The following is a 14482-nucleotide window of genomic DNA, read 5'->3' as shown; positions in this document are numbered from 1 at the left end:
ATGATGATGACATGTAAAACATTTGTCTTCTTTATGATCTACACTAATAATCTCAGGAACTACGGGTGTATCTTCAAGATTGCAAAGAAGAAGAAAAATCTCAATTTTGTATTTCCAGGTTTTAGGTTTGGGCAGTAGTTCCCTTGTAGTAATAAGTTGAAGTTAGCCACAAAATCAACTACTATAAATGGCAAACAAGAGAGCAGTTCTTTACTAGGGGTTCTTACAAAAACTAATATCATATTGTCCTTGACTAAACTCATGTGACCTTTTGACTATCATCAAGTAAAACCCTTTAGCTTGCGTGTGTTCGAACAATAATTTTCACCCTTTTTAGGGAAGGAGCCCTTAGTAAAAGCTCCCTTAGGACCACTGCAATTTACTTTAAGCTTATTTTTTCGTGGTATTTTCGAAGGTAAATAGGTTAGTGATATTGCCGCTTAATAGAACTTGCTTAAGTTCTATCAAAAGGTCACATTCTATTTGTAGAACACCTAATGGGTTCTTTAAATAATTCTAAGCATAATATTATTGTGCGGACAAAACTTAAATCAAACGCAAAGATGACTGCGAAAAGATTCATACTCGTAAGTTCAAATGGTAATAGTCTGTAAACCACAAACGTTAACCTCAAACACAAACAACAAAGAGAACTAAGCTCAAAACATTTACTAACAATCATTATTACAGTTTTTCATTCTTTTCTAACAAGGTCATTAACCCATATATAAACTGTGTTACACACATATACGAAATCCCTACTCATACAAATGCCAAAGTTACTCTATCTATTTGTCTGTCAAGCTTTTACGCTAAAACTTCTGAACCAATTGAAATGATATTTGGTCTACTAGCCGAGAGCTAGAGAAAAGACACATCTTTCTATTTATCCGGGTACAGGAAGTAGCTTCCTCAGGACGTGGGTGTCACAGGTACTATCCTAATACTTATAGGTATAACTAAATATTCTGTAATGGGGAAACAGCAACGTCTAGAAAAATCAATATAAACGAGGGTGAACGACCGACCACTTGTGGGCTCCCATATAATATACCATGGCGTTTTACTGCAACTATGATGCAATATCATTAATTTTAGTTGGTTTTAAGCTTTATAATTACTCTGGTTGGTCACGTAAGTAACATCGAAAATATTATTTAGAAATATGATTTGTTTTTGACTATGTTTTTCCAGCGGTTCTTGCCGCGCCCCTTGGGAACTTCCTCATGCAATCGGATAATAAGAAGGATGTAGAAATAGAGAAATCAACACATTTTTACTTTACAATGCCCATTACAAGGTATTTTTTTATTGAAGGTGCAATCAAAATCCCTTTTCGCACCCAACAAACAAACTACAAAAGTATATCTTTTAACCGCCAAAAAACAGAAAGTTAGCACCTATTGAAAGTGAAAAATAAATACAAAGGACTGTAAACTTTTGCTCCCTGAAATGCTTGCCTTTCACCACATCCCATATGTTTTACTGGGACGAAGAAATGACGCAACCAATTACCCCACAAAAAATAATTGCAGCGATCAAAAAATTAAACGACATTCCTTATTCCAATCTAACTCATCATCAGTATTTTTATCTTCGCACAAATCAGCAATCAGTATAAATAATTCTGAAATACCTTTTTAATCATAGTGATCAAATCCAAAATGGCTACTTTCACCAGTCGAAAATAATGTTCTTTTGGAAATTATCCGTAGTAAAAAGGCGTTTGCGTGTTAGATACACGTAAGGTCACTGGGCATTTTATGAAGCTTTCATATATGTTATTAAATGAATAATTTTGATTTAGGTAGGTCAACGACATGGTGGACAATGGTCTGTATGTTACCTACCAACATTTGCGTGGAATGATGCTATTTTGTTCTTTGCCTTAGTCGGATCTAAATACGGGTTCTTACTGAAAGCTTATCTTACTGTATACAGGTAAAATGCAAAGAATTGATAATTTTGTCACCATCGTCCTTTAAAAAAAACATTAATGTACGAACAAATCATGTACAGATGTACATCCATGTGTTGATGTGTTGATATTTTACTCGAAACTAAGATACACTAAGTTTATGAGCTGATCCGTTAGACTTTTCACATCTAAAACCGTTCGTAAGACTATGTATGATGCCAAATATTTAAGAAATCCAAAACTTGCCTACGACACTGACACAACAAACTTTCTCACATTCCCCAACACCTAATATTTATTAGATTAAGAACACTATAACAAAAGATAAATTCCCTAGATTTATGTAGTACCTTCACAAAGTTTCACCCAGTGTATATCTTCGGACCGTTATGGACAGAAATAGATAATTTGCTATTTTATTCCCACGATATTGGCAACCAATATATTTTGTTAACGGCGAATAAATTTAGACTGTTTTACCTTCGATTTGGTGATATTATTTTGTTTATATCCCAATTTCATTAAGGTCTTGTAAGGAATCGTTTTTGGATAAATAATCTTCTGTAGCTCAGGTTTAGTTTTTAATAGGTACAGAGTTCGTCATTTGCCATTGATCCTAAACCACTTTAAATTTAAATGTTGTTCACAAATTTTGTTCATTATCAATAATTAATCTTACTTGTAATCTGGCACTGGGGTTCCTAATGCTTATGAATCCTTATCCCTAAAAATGCTTATCCCTGAATATCTTAATGTTATTACACCCCAAAAATATAACCTCTACAGACCTTTATAGCTGTGAATTGAACCTAATAATAGACACTCAATTGTTTTATCTGTTCATAATACGTCAGCGAACGTCATACGACGTCACTCGCATAACATATCTACCCATGCCTAGGTAGTAATAAATATCCAAAAGGGTTACGGATATCATACTAAGCGAATATAAGCCTAAACGCGTAGGCTTTTCACAAAGTTCAAGGGCTAAAATGTGAACTTGATTTGAACCCACGACCTTTTCATGGCTTGTCAAATTATTGAATCAATACTGCTTAGCAATAGCGATTAGCATGAAGTTTTGCGAAAAACAAACGAAGAACTTCAACTAAGAAAATTAAACTACCTTGAATACCTAAAACCTTACCTAAAACTTCCTCTTAAGTCTGAAAAATACTATGCTTAAAACCTGATCGAAATCGGTTCAGCCAAATGTGAGATACTTTAACAAACATATGCCTATTACAGGTCAAACTGAGCACCTTCTTTTTCTTAAATGTTATTAAAAATACTCTTTTTCTCGTTCGTCTTTCAGTATTTTGATTGGTTTCTCACAGCCGTTCCCATTTTTAATTTTTATATTAGCCCCATAAAAGTACTGCCAAATTCCTATCTCTAGTAAGCAAAACAAAAGATAGATAGTATATGGGAACAGCCGTTACTATGTACAAAGATATTCCTTACCGTAATAGGATCCTTCAAAGGCTCATCAATTTGCGCCTGCTTAAAGAAGATGTTTCCATGGGATATTCTCCAGAGCATTTTCTCAAAGGCCGGTATTCTCGCCGTGGTCACCACCCCAGCTATGAATCCAAGATGGCCTAACACCGCATCGTTGTTATATATTTGTACTGAAGCTGAGATCTTGCGTTGGGCACTGTGGTCTTGGAAAAATGTCTGCATCTTTTCGATCAATGTTTTTAGTTCTATAAGAGACAGGTAATCGCTCTTAAGGTTGCGTGCGTTTCGAGTTATCTCCTGGATTTCTGATTCGATGAAGTCGATCCTCTCCTGGAACCAAAAATTGCAATGGTTAAGTATATTCAGAAGCAAAAAGAAAGAAACAGAATACCACTATTTGAGGACCCCCTCCTTTTTGAAAGCGGGTGAAAAAGCATACAATATTAAGGAGAATTTCGTTTTTAATCAGAATAAATTGTATGCGTCCTATTAATTCTAGATCACATAGGCTTAGTGTGATGCTCTAGCGGCTAGAGTCTAGCCAATACGGGTAATAAATTAAAGTAACATTTTAAGGTCTTCATCGACACCCACAGGAATACCGAACAAGTCATAAAACCAGCCAGTTTCCATGGAATATAATACTGATAACTGTTGGCACATTGGCACAGACCATTAAACGTTAATGTTCACACAAATGAATTTCATGGAACTCGTAACAAATAGTTAAATCTTCGTGGTAATGACCGATTTGAGTTATTGCACTTGACATGCGAGGAGATTGACGCGTTGGAGCTTTGGCAGACCAATACTGATTCATTCGATAGATACGTAGAATTTTCGTGGAACTATAAATTGTTTGATATGTGTTTTGAGAAGATTTGCCAGACAAGGCTGGCCTGGCCTGGCAGTGAAATAATAAAGAATTTCGTCCAGCAGCGAGATTTTTCAATTTCGATTTTGATTCAATTGGACAGATTCGATTCAATTGATGATCAGTCAATTAGCCAACAGAATCTGTTAGTCACAAATACAGTTGCGAGCCTTTAACTGGACAAACAGATAAAAACTAATTTATTCCAAGTAGGTACATAGTTCTATTCACTTTTAGAAGGTCTTAACAAAAAACAGCCACCAAAACGCCCACCCTTCAACACGTCCTATGTGTTTTGTAGGGAAGAAGAAGAGGTAGAACAAACTTCACAGCAACACAATTCTGTCAGACAGAGCTACTTTCGCATTTACAATTCGCAGTCATTTGTTTTTCTTCTTTCTTGCTCTAGCTACACTCAGTCCTGCCTATCCTTAGCGGCCTATTACGACATCCTCAGGCCTAGTTTGGCATGATGTCATGGCAACTCATAAATTGTAATAACACTGTCCTGCGATCCCCGCTATATCCTGCTCTGAGGGAGCTAATTGGTGTAGCCTTGCTGTGTGGCTGGTAATAATTGTTTTATGTATGTGTATGGCTGGATTGTCCTACAGTGTAAATTGTACGGTAGTTGTGTTGTAGTACTGTGTGATGTTATTCTTTTCATTCACTTTTTGAAACTTTTAACTTGAAACCTTACAAGTCTTATTTGATACCCATTTAGTTATTCTAGTAGGTACATTATTTTGTGATGAAGATTATCTACGTTTAAATATTCATAAAACAATTATTTCATCATCCCGCAACTCTGTGTACTAAATTACACCAAAAAAAACCTATTCGGAAATCCAAACCGTAAAGTACCGAGCCACTTGCCCACCAACAACGCTAAATCCGCCCACGAAACCTATTAATTTATTTTTGTTTTCTTTCAACAACGCGAAAAGTAACATCCCACTAACATTAAATTTCATGATGTTAGCCGTAATGGGTGGTTAGAGTAGCTGAACTCGAGTACGATTGTGCGTGTTCGATTCCAGGTCAGACAAGTGCGGGATTGTTCGAAAGAGTTACCGCGGCCCTGGTACATAAACGGCTTAAGAAGGAATATGACGGATTTTAGTCAGTAAGAGTCTGTCTCACGCTGCATCCACAGTGGCAGGGGTTATGTGATGACTTTCCATTAAAAAATACAGGCCAGACAATGTAATTTTCTAAATATGAATATCTTGGACAAAGACGACTGAGTAAAGGTGAATGAAATAATCTTGAGGAAACCTGGATTTTGAAATCCACCTTGAGCAAACCTGCTGATTAACGCTCATTCCTTCTCTATATGAGAAGAGCCCTGTGCCCTCCATAAGACAATAAAAAGGCCGATTTCAGCCATTACTGCTATTGAGTAACAAACATAAGTCGTATTTATAGTCCAGCATTATAGTCTGGTCTGGTAATAATTATTAAACAGATGTTGGTGTGCGTAACTGGATTAATAGTGTTGTTCGTACGTGGTACATCACTATGAATCTTGTTGGTAATGACAGTGGCATGTTATTCTTCAGTTGTTATTTAGTATTCTTCTGTGAGAAGCTGTGCTTCGTTACTGTCGTTTATTTAAAGCGGTATTTTGTCGGTATGTGAAGAAGTATTTTGTATTGCGTGTTTAATTAGTTGGATTAGAAAGAAATGTGTGTTGGCAGCTATTTATAGATAGACAGTTTATTGCACTATTACAAGATCTTCATGATTACACGAGCATAGAAAAAAGGTTGAACCTCTAACCTCTGGAAGTTTTCAATTTTCCAATTTCCAGGAAATCTTTACATAGTTTGCTATGTGCAAAAGTTATTATAAAGAGAGCAAATAGACGAAAAGATTGAGAGGAACGAGAACAGTTGGAAGAATAGTTATCGTAAAACAAACTACGCCAGCTTCCTCAGATAACATGTTGACTTCGAAACTTCCACATAATATTGTCAAATCATCTGGCAAGTATTTGTATTTGTGTCAATAGTTATATTTAGATAAAGCACGTCCAGTCTGGGGAAATCCCCATAACAAACAAATAGTTCCAGAATGATTCACGGGTTCGTTAAGGGCTGTTACTTTCTTTAAATTAAGTTTATTTCGACAATATAAGTGACATACTATAGGAACTTGTAAGGCATAGGTGTATTTTGAAATAAATACTTCTGAAACTTCGATTGAGACAAGTATTTTACCAGTTACTAGTACTTGGCAACTCTTTCTGGCTTCTGACGACTCGTAACGAGTGTCAAATGACAGCTGGGACCTACCAATTTAATTTGCCCTCCGAGGATATTATCATGATAAGATGGTCACCAGTCCTTGTTCCAGTTCCAGTCACACCAAGCGATACTTATGATCTATGGACCCGTCCGTCTGCTACTTGCCCAAGCTCCTCTTTGCAGTTTTTCCTAGTTTAATGACCTCATAAAATAATTAATATTTAAAATACCTCAAGTATATTAATCTCCCTGGGACTGAGACTGCATCTGTCGGGTTTAGGCGGAGGAGGCGGTTCCGGCAGCTCTCCGGCCACCCAGCGCAGCTTGCGTTCCATTTCACTGCAGCGACGCACCTCACTTACGTAACGCCTTTGGAAGTCGTTCACGTGGGGGTTTAACTGTTGGAGAAAAAATAATTCACACTTTAATAACTAAAAAATATGCTAGGCATGTATTGTTATCAGAACTTAGAGCGTGTGCAAAATTTCATCCTAATCGAAGACCGGGAAGTAGGCAAAATTAAGATTCCAAGATGTTCTTACATACATAGTTACTAGTGAAACTAACATATGCACAAGTGAAGCCTAGGTATAAATTAAGCATATTAATAATTTAAGATGTTGTAGATCAAGGATCATGAACAGTAACTGCGCCTGCGTCTCATGATAACTTTACTGGGGAAGAGTGTAGCTTTCTAACAGTGAAATAATTTTGAAATCGGTTCAGTAGTTTCGGATCGCTCGATTCGTTCCTACGGGACGCAGGTGAAACAGCGTTAAAATGGCTAGTACTGAATAAAAAACGTAGCTTTTATTAACGAGGTTCTCTATAAAAATTAACATTTCAAGGTTACAACTACTAGTTATTAGTATCACTTAGTGGTGTACTTCGCACTCTCCAATTAGGTGTAACGACAGTCTAGGTAATAGCTCTTGATTAGAAGCTTTGTAACTTGTCCTATCATATTACCTAACTGCTAGTCACATGCTAATTTTATTGGGGAAATAATAATGAAAGAACGTTTTTTTGCTGACGATATAAAAAGGCGATGTTACGAAATCGATTTATTGCTGTTCAAATACTTTAACAAAGCAGGAGTCTGGAAGATGGTCATTGATACACACGTTTTATGAAAGTGAAATAATAGGGAGGGCGCCTATGTCACCACCATTTGCGAACTATAATATGTCCTGCGCTACTGGCTGAATTAATCAAGAGAGAACAGTCACCGTGTCCATGTCCTGGCCGATTATCGGGCACGTATCATAGATTTCTACATAGACTAGTATACAGAATTTCAGTACCCGAGTATATAAGTGATAAGATCCTCACAACCTGCGTATCCTGACGATAAAACCCATAAGCCATAAAACAGTAACGAGTTAACGTTAAAGTAACTGAATATCGTCGATATATCACAATTGATCTCGTATTTATTTCCTATTTATTGCCGACCGCACCTTGGTATAACGCGGATATGAGACTGCCCTTATTTATATTGCCCACTTCTTTATATTGAGGATCTTATGCCTGATAAAATGCGTTAAGATATTTATAGGTATTTGATAGATGGTATCCAATTGTGACATATGCATATGTAATGTGAAGCGTCGTATATAGTAGGAGTTCCAATGTACGCTTAGGTACCTGAGTTTGCGTACCCATTGCACACTCGTGAGGTTTATAAAATATAAGAGATAAAAAATCAATTATTTGTACTCTAAGGGCTCCAAAACAAGGTGCTGAACGTTTTTGAAAAATTCTTACACTGATGGAAAGCTTCACTATCCCTGAGGTTTTATTTTAGTTGTTTCCACGGGACGCTGGTAAAACCGGGGGAAACAGCCAGTTTTTTATATAGATGATTTGTGTTCTAGTCATATACAATACGAATACCCTTACAACAGATTTAGGTCTCCACGTGATAACGAATTAAGTATCGCTATTCATGATCCACAATGTGCCACTTCCCATTTCACGAGAGCGGTGCTCCTAGACCATTTATACGATGCTCTATGAACTCGTTCTATAGCACGTGACTTTTATAATGGATCACACATAATAGAACCTTTAAAAATAAAATACTGTGTGAGTCTTTATGATGTGGTGCACATTTCAAATTGAGGACTCAATTAAGAATTTTAAAATTCTTTACACCCCCATCAAATTATTGAGCATTTACTGAGCAGTTTTACAATCATAACAAAAATACTGATAGCAAAGCAATTATATCTATTTACTGTAAATAATATTGTGTGTACTAGGTTTCGCCCGCAGTTTTCACACAAAAAAACTGTAGTTTATATTATATTCTAGCGGGTCAACCACTTTAGTTCTTCTGATTAGTTCTGATCAGTAGTAAAGTGGTTTTTCATAAAAATCAAAGCAATAGTTTTAGCTTGAAAGAGCACCAAACATAGACAAACATACATCCTTACGAACTTTCGCATTTATAATATACTTAGTAGACCACCACCGTGCCACCCAAGGCTACATTCTTTACATACTACACACGGACACACAAAGGCTATGTTTAAAGTTATCCCAAGCTAAATTATAACAGTATTGTTACTGAAGTAGGTCCCGGCTGTCATAATAAACGCCATTTTGTTTTCTTATCGCGATCATTGATAATTATGAAGCGCGTTGTTCAATGTTGTTGAAGATGTGATGAAACTTTCGCTGGTTGTTAACAATTGTTATTATTGATTATAGGTATATTGTTTTTAAACAAGCTAGCTGTTCCCCAGGTTCCACTCGCATTTCTTGGAAAGTACCTACTTTTGTACCCGTTCCCATTCCCGGATTTTAAAGCTGGCACGGTTGAAGTCAAAAGTGTTACGCCGCAGAAGAACTTCCTGTATCCCGATAAATGTGGTATACCCAGCCTAAGTCTATGGGGAATAGTCTAGTTTCCCAAAAGTGAACGATTTTTTTTTCGGTTCAGCAGTTTCAGACCCTTCGCAGTACAGAATTTTACGGTACAAAAAAAATCGTCTCTATGATAGTAGTATGGAAGTATACATTGAAAACATTTTCGCTGCCTAAAAACAGCACAAAGGCGAGGAAGTGGTCAACAATAATTCCATAACCGGCACGCGCATCTAAGGCGCCAAAAGGGGTCGGAGCGTCTGAGCGGGGCGAGGATAACAATACGCGCGCTAGCTTATAACTAAAAGTCGTAAGCGACAAAATGGTTTTGTAATTTTAATATTTAGAAATGATAATTTAATAAAAATTCCTACTACCATTTTAAAGAGTATGTATGTACTCAACTACTAAAAAAGTTAAGAGGCTTAAATCGGTCCCGTTTGCCCATAATATGTGAATCTCTTTTTAAAAAGAGGTATGTTTGATATATTTTTCTCTGTTATAAAAGTTACCTAATCATGTTTCTACAACTAACAAAATAAGGCTTATATCATGAACTTTCAGGTAACCAAGTTGTATTTTGATCCGTTTTGTATTTACTGAGAAAAATTGACATCCTTGGCGCCAAAAATTCCAATTCGTCCTCCCGAACAACAAAATATCTCATAACTCCTGACCTCACCAATTGTGCCCATTTGCACAAGAAGTCTTTAATTGAAATGACAATGAATGCGTTCACACTAGCGCGAACTAAAGTTACAATATATATAAATAGGTGTACCTATATATCTTGTTATAGTGAGTATATTGAAGTCATATGACTTGAGTGTAAAGTAGGATTTATGTTGTAGTTTTGACATGCAGATGTACCTACATAGTTGTAGAATAGGGTCTTCCTCTCATTGGTTTGGATGTTCATAGTAGATGAGTAAAATGTGATATCAAATTGTGATAAGGGACGGTTGTTTTTTGATTTGTGGTACGAAAGTAGACCTATCAAAAGGCTCCTTTCATGGACATGAGATTCAATATCAATAGATTTTTAAAATATTATCTGCAGTTTTCAGTTTATACGAAATATACTTACGAAATATTGTTTCAGCCATTATACGCAGATACCAGACTTAATATAACTATTTAAATTATTCCGCAAAACCATATTTATCTCGAAGAAATCCCTAAAACAAAAATTAAGTAACATATTTTTCATTAGGTAGCCAATGACGATAGTAAAATAATGCGTTATGTAATAATTGCTTGTATTTATCTGCGTTTACACATTATTGCGTATTATCTCGTTGACCCCGTGTTATGTTTGAACCCTTGATACGAGACTACTCAAGTGTAGGAAAAAATAACAAGTCTATAAATAAAATAGGATATGGATGAAAAGTAATTTATAGGACCATAAAGGTTGATTGAGAACCTCACCACGCTTCTTCTTGCTGATATTTGTACAATTCTAAGAGTCAGAAACCAGAAAATCGAATAACCAAGGTTTTCAAGGGTCATGGTTGGCTCATATTGAATCGGTCGCACGAACATAACATTGTAGAAAATATGTATGCTACACACATAGTTAGTAGGAACACGTTATTTTTGAAAATTTAATACTGAAAGAAAGAATACTTGTGGGTAAATAAGTGGCAATTCATATGCACTTGAAACGAATGACGTGCATCCCCTATTTGGTGTGTGATAATATTGATAACATTGAGTGGATTTCTGTTTTGTCCACGTGTTCATCAGGTTATATACTTAGGAATTTTATCTAATTTAAAACAAAGTATTACAATAATTACTTAACGGATTTGTATATGACTTATTCCGTGTGATTGTAAGCTCGATTGTAAATCGGCAAAAAACCTTTTTTATTCGTCTGATTCGTTCGAGCTCGTAAATCAGTATGAAGATGAATAGTTGTGCAACAATTAGGTAAGATGCTGGTATCAGACCGACTAAAAAGTATCAACAGTGTGTGAGGATCTTACGGTGGATTTCTATAACCGATCCGACTGTTGTTTTGCGGTTGTGAATTCGGAATAATTTATATGGAGCTAATGTCAAAAAATTCAATCTCTAATCGTAAAACAATCGATGGTTCGGGTATGGAAACCCGCCGTTAATCTTTTCAAAGATGGTGGATACGAATTTATTATCGTTAAAGGCTTGTTGCTTACCAATAACATAAAACCCCAGAATGTTTCCGACGCCATCATATTTTCATTATTTTTATCGATAAAGGGTGTGTTTATTTAGATATTAGAGTGGGTTACAATAACGTTAGGTGGCTTGTAAAGTGTGGGGCTTTCCATCAATGTAAGTAATATATAGTAAAGAGGAAAAAGTAAATGTCTATAGGGGACGACGGGGGATTTCTTTTAAATTGTGGACTTTCCTTACCTACATTTAATTGAAGTCACATTCATCATGAATTATTCACTGAGAATAGTGACATAGATCTAAGCAAATAAGTCACACCAGAGAAAAACGTACCTACTTTATTAGGTATGGAATGGTATAAACGATCATCATCATCAAAAATCCAAAGTACGAGATAAGCTTAATTTGAATTGATCATATAACATATGGAACAGCTTACATACAAGTAAAAAATTCATATTAAAGAGCCTTAGAACTGTATGCCACTATCATTCTGATTCTCATTCAAACTTGCTTCTTCAAAGCCTTACTTAAATACCTGAAGGGCGCGACTCTCAATAACAAAGGCACCCAAACAATTAATAACAATTTCGTCTAGACCTTCACCTTAGTGGAGCAATAAATCGTTAATACCGAACCTTCACGAAAAGCATTTATAAATTAGTAGGAATGTCTGAATTAAATACCAGCCTCGTAGAGTGCAATCGATAGCTTTCGTACAGGAGAACTAGAAGTTCTGATTGTTAGAAATGTTAATAGGTTGCAGATCTTATGACCATACTAGTTTTCACCAGAGTCCCGTGGGAAGTTCTCTGCGCACCTGGATTCGCCTAATAGCTTTGTTCGGTATTTGGGTTTTGTATCACTGAAATAATTTTTCGGAAATCGATCCAGTAGTTTCTGAGATGAGTGTGTTTTATACGAACCCGCTCTAGTTTCAGTTTAGAGTTTTTTAATCTCATGTTACTCTCTCTCTCTCTCTCTGTCTGATAATACAGGATTGTTGCTGATAACTTAAGTACCTCCTACGACGGTAGGACCATGTAAAACCGGGAAACCTTTGAATTCAAGCATGTCTCCAGTTTTTTGAACCCAAAACTACAACAGTTTCGCATGAACTTGTCAAATCATTCCTCAAATTATGCGAAGTAGGCCTTTTAAACAATCTGTCTCATGGCCCAGGTCACGAAAACTATGGCACTCCCTCTTTCCGTGCATAATGGTCGGTGTGGCACGCGAAATCAGGGGACGTGGACGAACTGGCCCAAATATTACCCAGGTGCGATGAAATGGCACTATCCCCTGTCTTTCTTTTATGTACAGTCAACTTCGTAAATTGAGTGACACTCGGAGTACTCAAAGGTATGAAAGCCAATAATAACGGTGTAGTGGTACCGAATGCTTTGTGCAGTTGACAATTTTCAATGGAAAATAGCATGTTTTGACTGACAGGATTGCCAAAAAATAATTAGCCTATACAAACAAAGTTACATGTCAACAATCCAATCGCTCTAAAAGTTCAAAGCTGCACATAGATATGTCTCGACTCGATGATGAGCGAAAATATTCTCGAGCGAAATTAAGTCGAGACCTATCTGTCTCGACTTTTTGAGAATATTTTCGCTTTAATTTTGATTTTTAACTATGATTGTCTGATATAACTGTAGCTTGTTGGTTGTATCTATACCCGGAGTGTCACCATGTTTATGACGCTGACTGTACACCATGGCATGGTGACCTAAAACCTCGAATGTTAATTCGTTGACGTGACGTTCAGAAATGGGGATGGGAAATAATTTCGAGGAAGTAAACGGTGTCCCTGAATGACTCCTATTTTCTTTTATATGTAAATAAACTTTAGTTGTATTGCCAAATTCCTAATGGCTTACCGATCGTTATGGGTTAATAGTAAGATTCTTGTATCTTTGCCAATATTAAACTTGTGCGTGATTTGAGGAGGCATAGGTATTTTGTTTTATCTTTTGGAGTTGCTAACCACGCGTCCAAGGAAATGTTCCTAATGACTACAAAATCGTATGGCTTGTGTTTAAAGCTTTCTGGTTAGACAAGGAACGATTAAGGCAAAAGGTGACATTGGAGACGATTTTCCAAGCATTACAATAACTCCGGTGCATCCATTAAAAAGCTCACAGTATCATCCTTTTCTTCACATATTGTAAGTTTATCAGAATCAAAATCGCTCCCTGACAATACTGCATTAAATAAGAATTTGAACTCCCGACCTCTGTATTAGCATTTGGTATTCATACGCAAGCCTTGCATAACATATCTTGGATCATTTCGTTCTTAATATAGACCCAACAATAAGCGTCACTGATTGAATGAATATGTGAATGAATGAAGCCAGAGATGTGTGATATTATCAACTAATGGAGGAAGTATCTCATATACCTGATAGGCACAATCCCTTAATAGTGTACGTCAGTCTTGGGCTAAGATTGAAATGTTCCTGCTCTGACTGGTCTGAATTCAGAACAGTGTATATGAAAATTAGCACTGTTTGTGATGATTGAGTCGGAACGATTGCAGACCACGCTTGATACGCAAATGCTAAATATGTTTTATATGACACATAATATGTTCAAATACTTCTTCCTAAAGACGACCCTTCTATAGTTCAGCTAGGTCTGTCGTTAAAGGCATCAGAGGTATATAAGAAAGATGAAGTAAGTTAAAAATGTGCAACGCCTCCTTCAAAAAAATCCAAACAAATCATACAGAACGCAGTAACATAATATTATTTGTTTACTTCAAAGAAGGACAAAACTACTCGAGACACGCCGAGCCCTGTTATCGTGTTCGATTTGTTTAAAGTAAATACAGATATTGATAATAATGGCTAATGGGCGATAAGGGCGGTTGCTCTCAACTAGAAAGCAATTACTAAACTATTACTAAATGAAGATATGGGTGCAGTTCATCGAT

The 14482-nt window shown here is 36.3% G+C and overlaps 1 protein-coding gene across 1 annotated transcript in view; it reads right to left on the bottom strand.

Annotated features, from left to right (window-relative positions):
* LOC110378008 (V-type proton ATPase 116 kDa subunit a 1) overlaps positions 1-14482 on the bottom strand; it is a 42089-nt gene that overhangs the window by 16102 nt on the left and 11505 nt on the right. Inside the window, exons 3-4 of the mRNA XM_049838580.2 lie at positions 6733-6900; positions 3383-3709 (exon numbers count right to left, since the gene is read on the bottom strand). Coding sequence (XP_049694537.2) covers positions 3383-3709; positions 6733-6900 — 495 coding nt within the window. The remainder of the gene's footprint in view (positions 1-3382; positions 3710-6732; positions 6901-14482) is intronic.

The sequence above is a fragment of the Helicoverpa armigera genome, chromosome 12 (genome assembly GCF_030705265.1).
Source record: "Helicoverpa armigera isolate CAAS_96S chromosome 12, ASM3070526v1, whole genome shotgun sequence".
Taxonomy (NCBI): domain Eukaryota; kingdom Metazoa; phylum Arthropoda; class Insecta; order Lepidoptera; family Noctuidae; genus Helicoverpa; species Helicoverpa armigera.
This window is presented reverse-complemented; position numbering and strand designations above follow the sequence as displayed.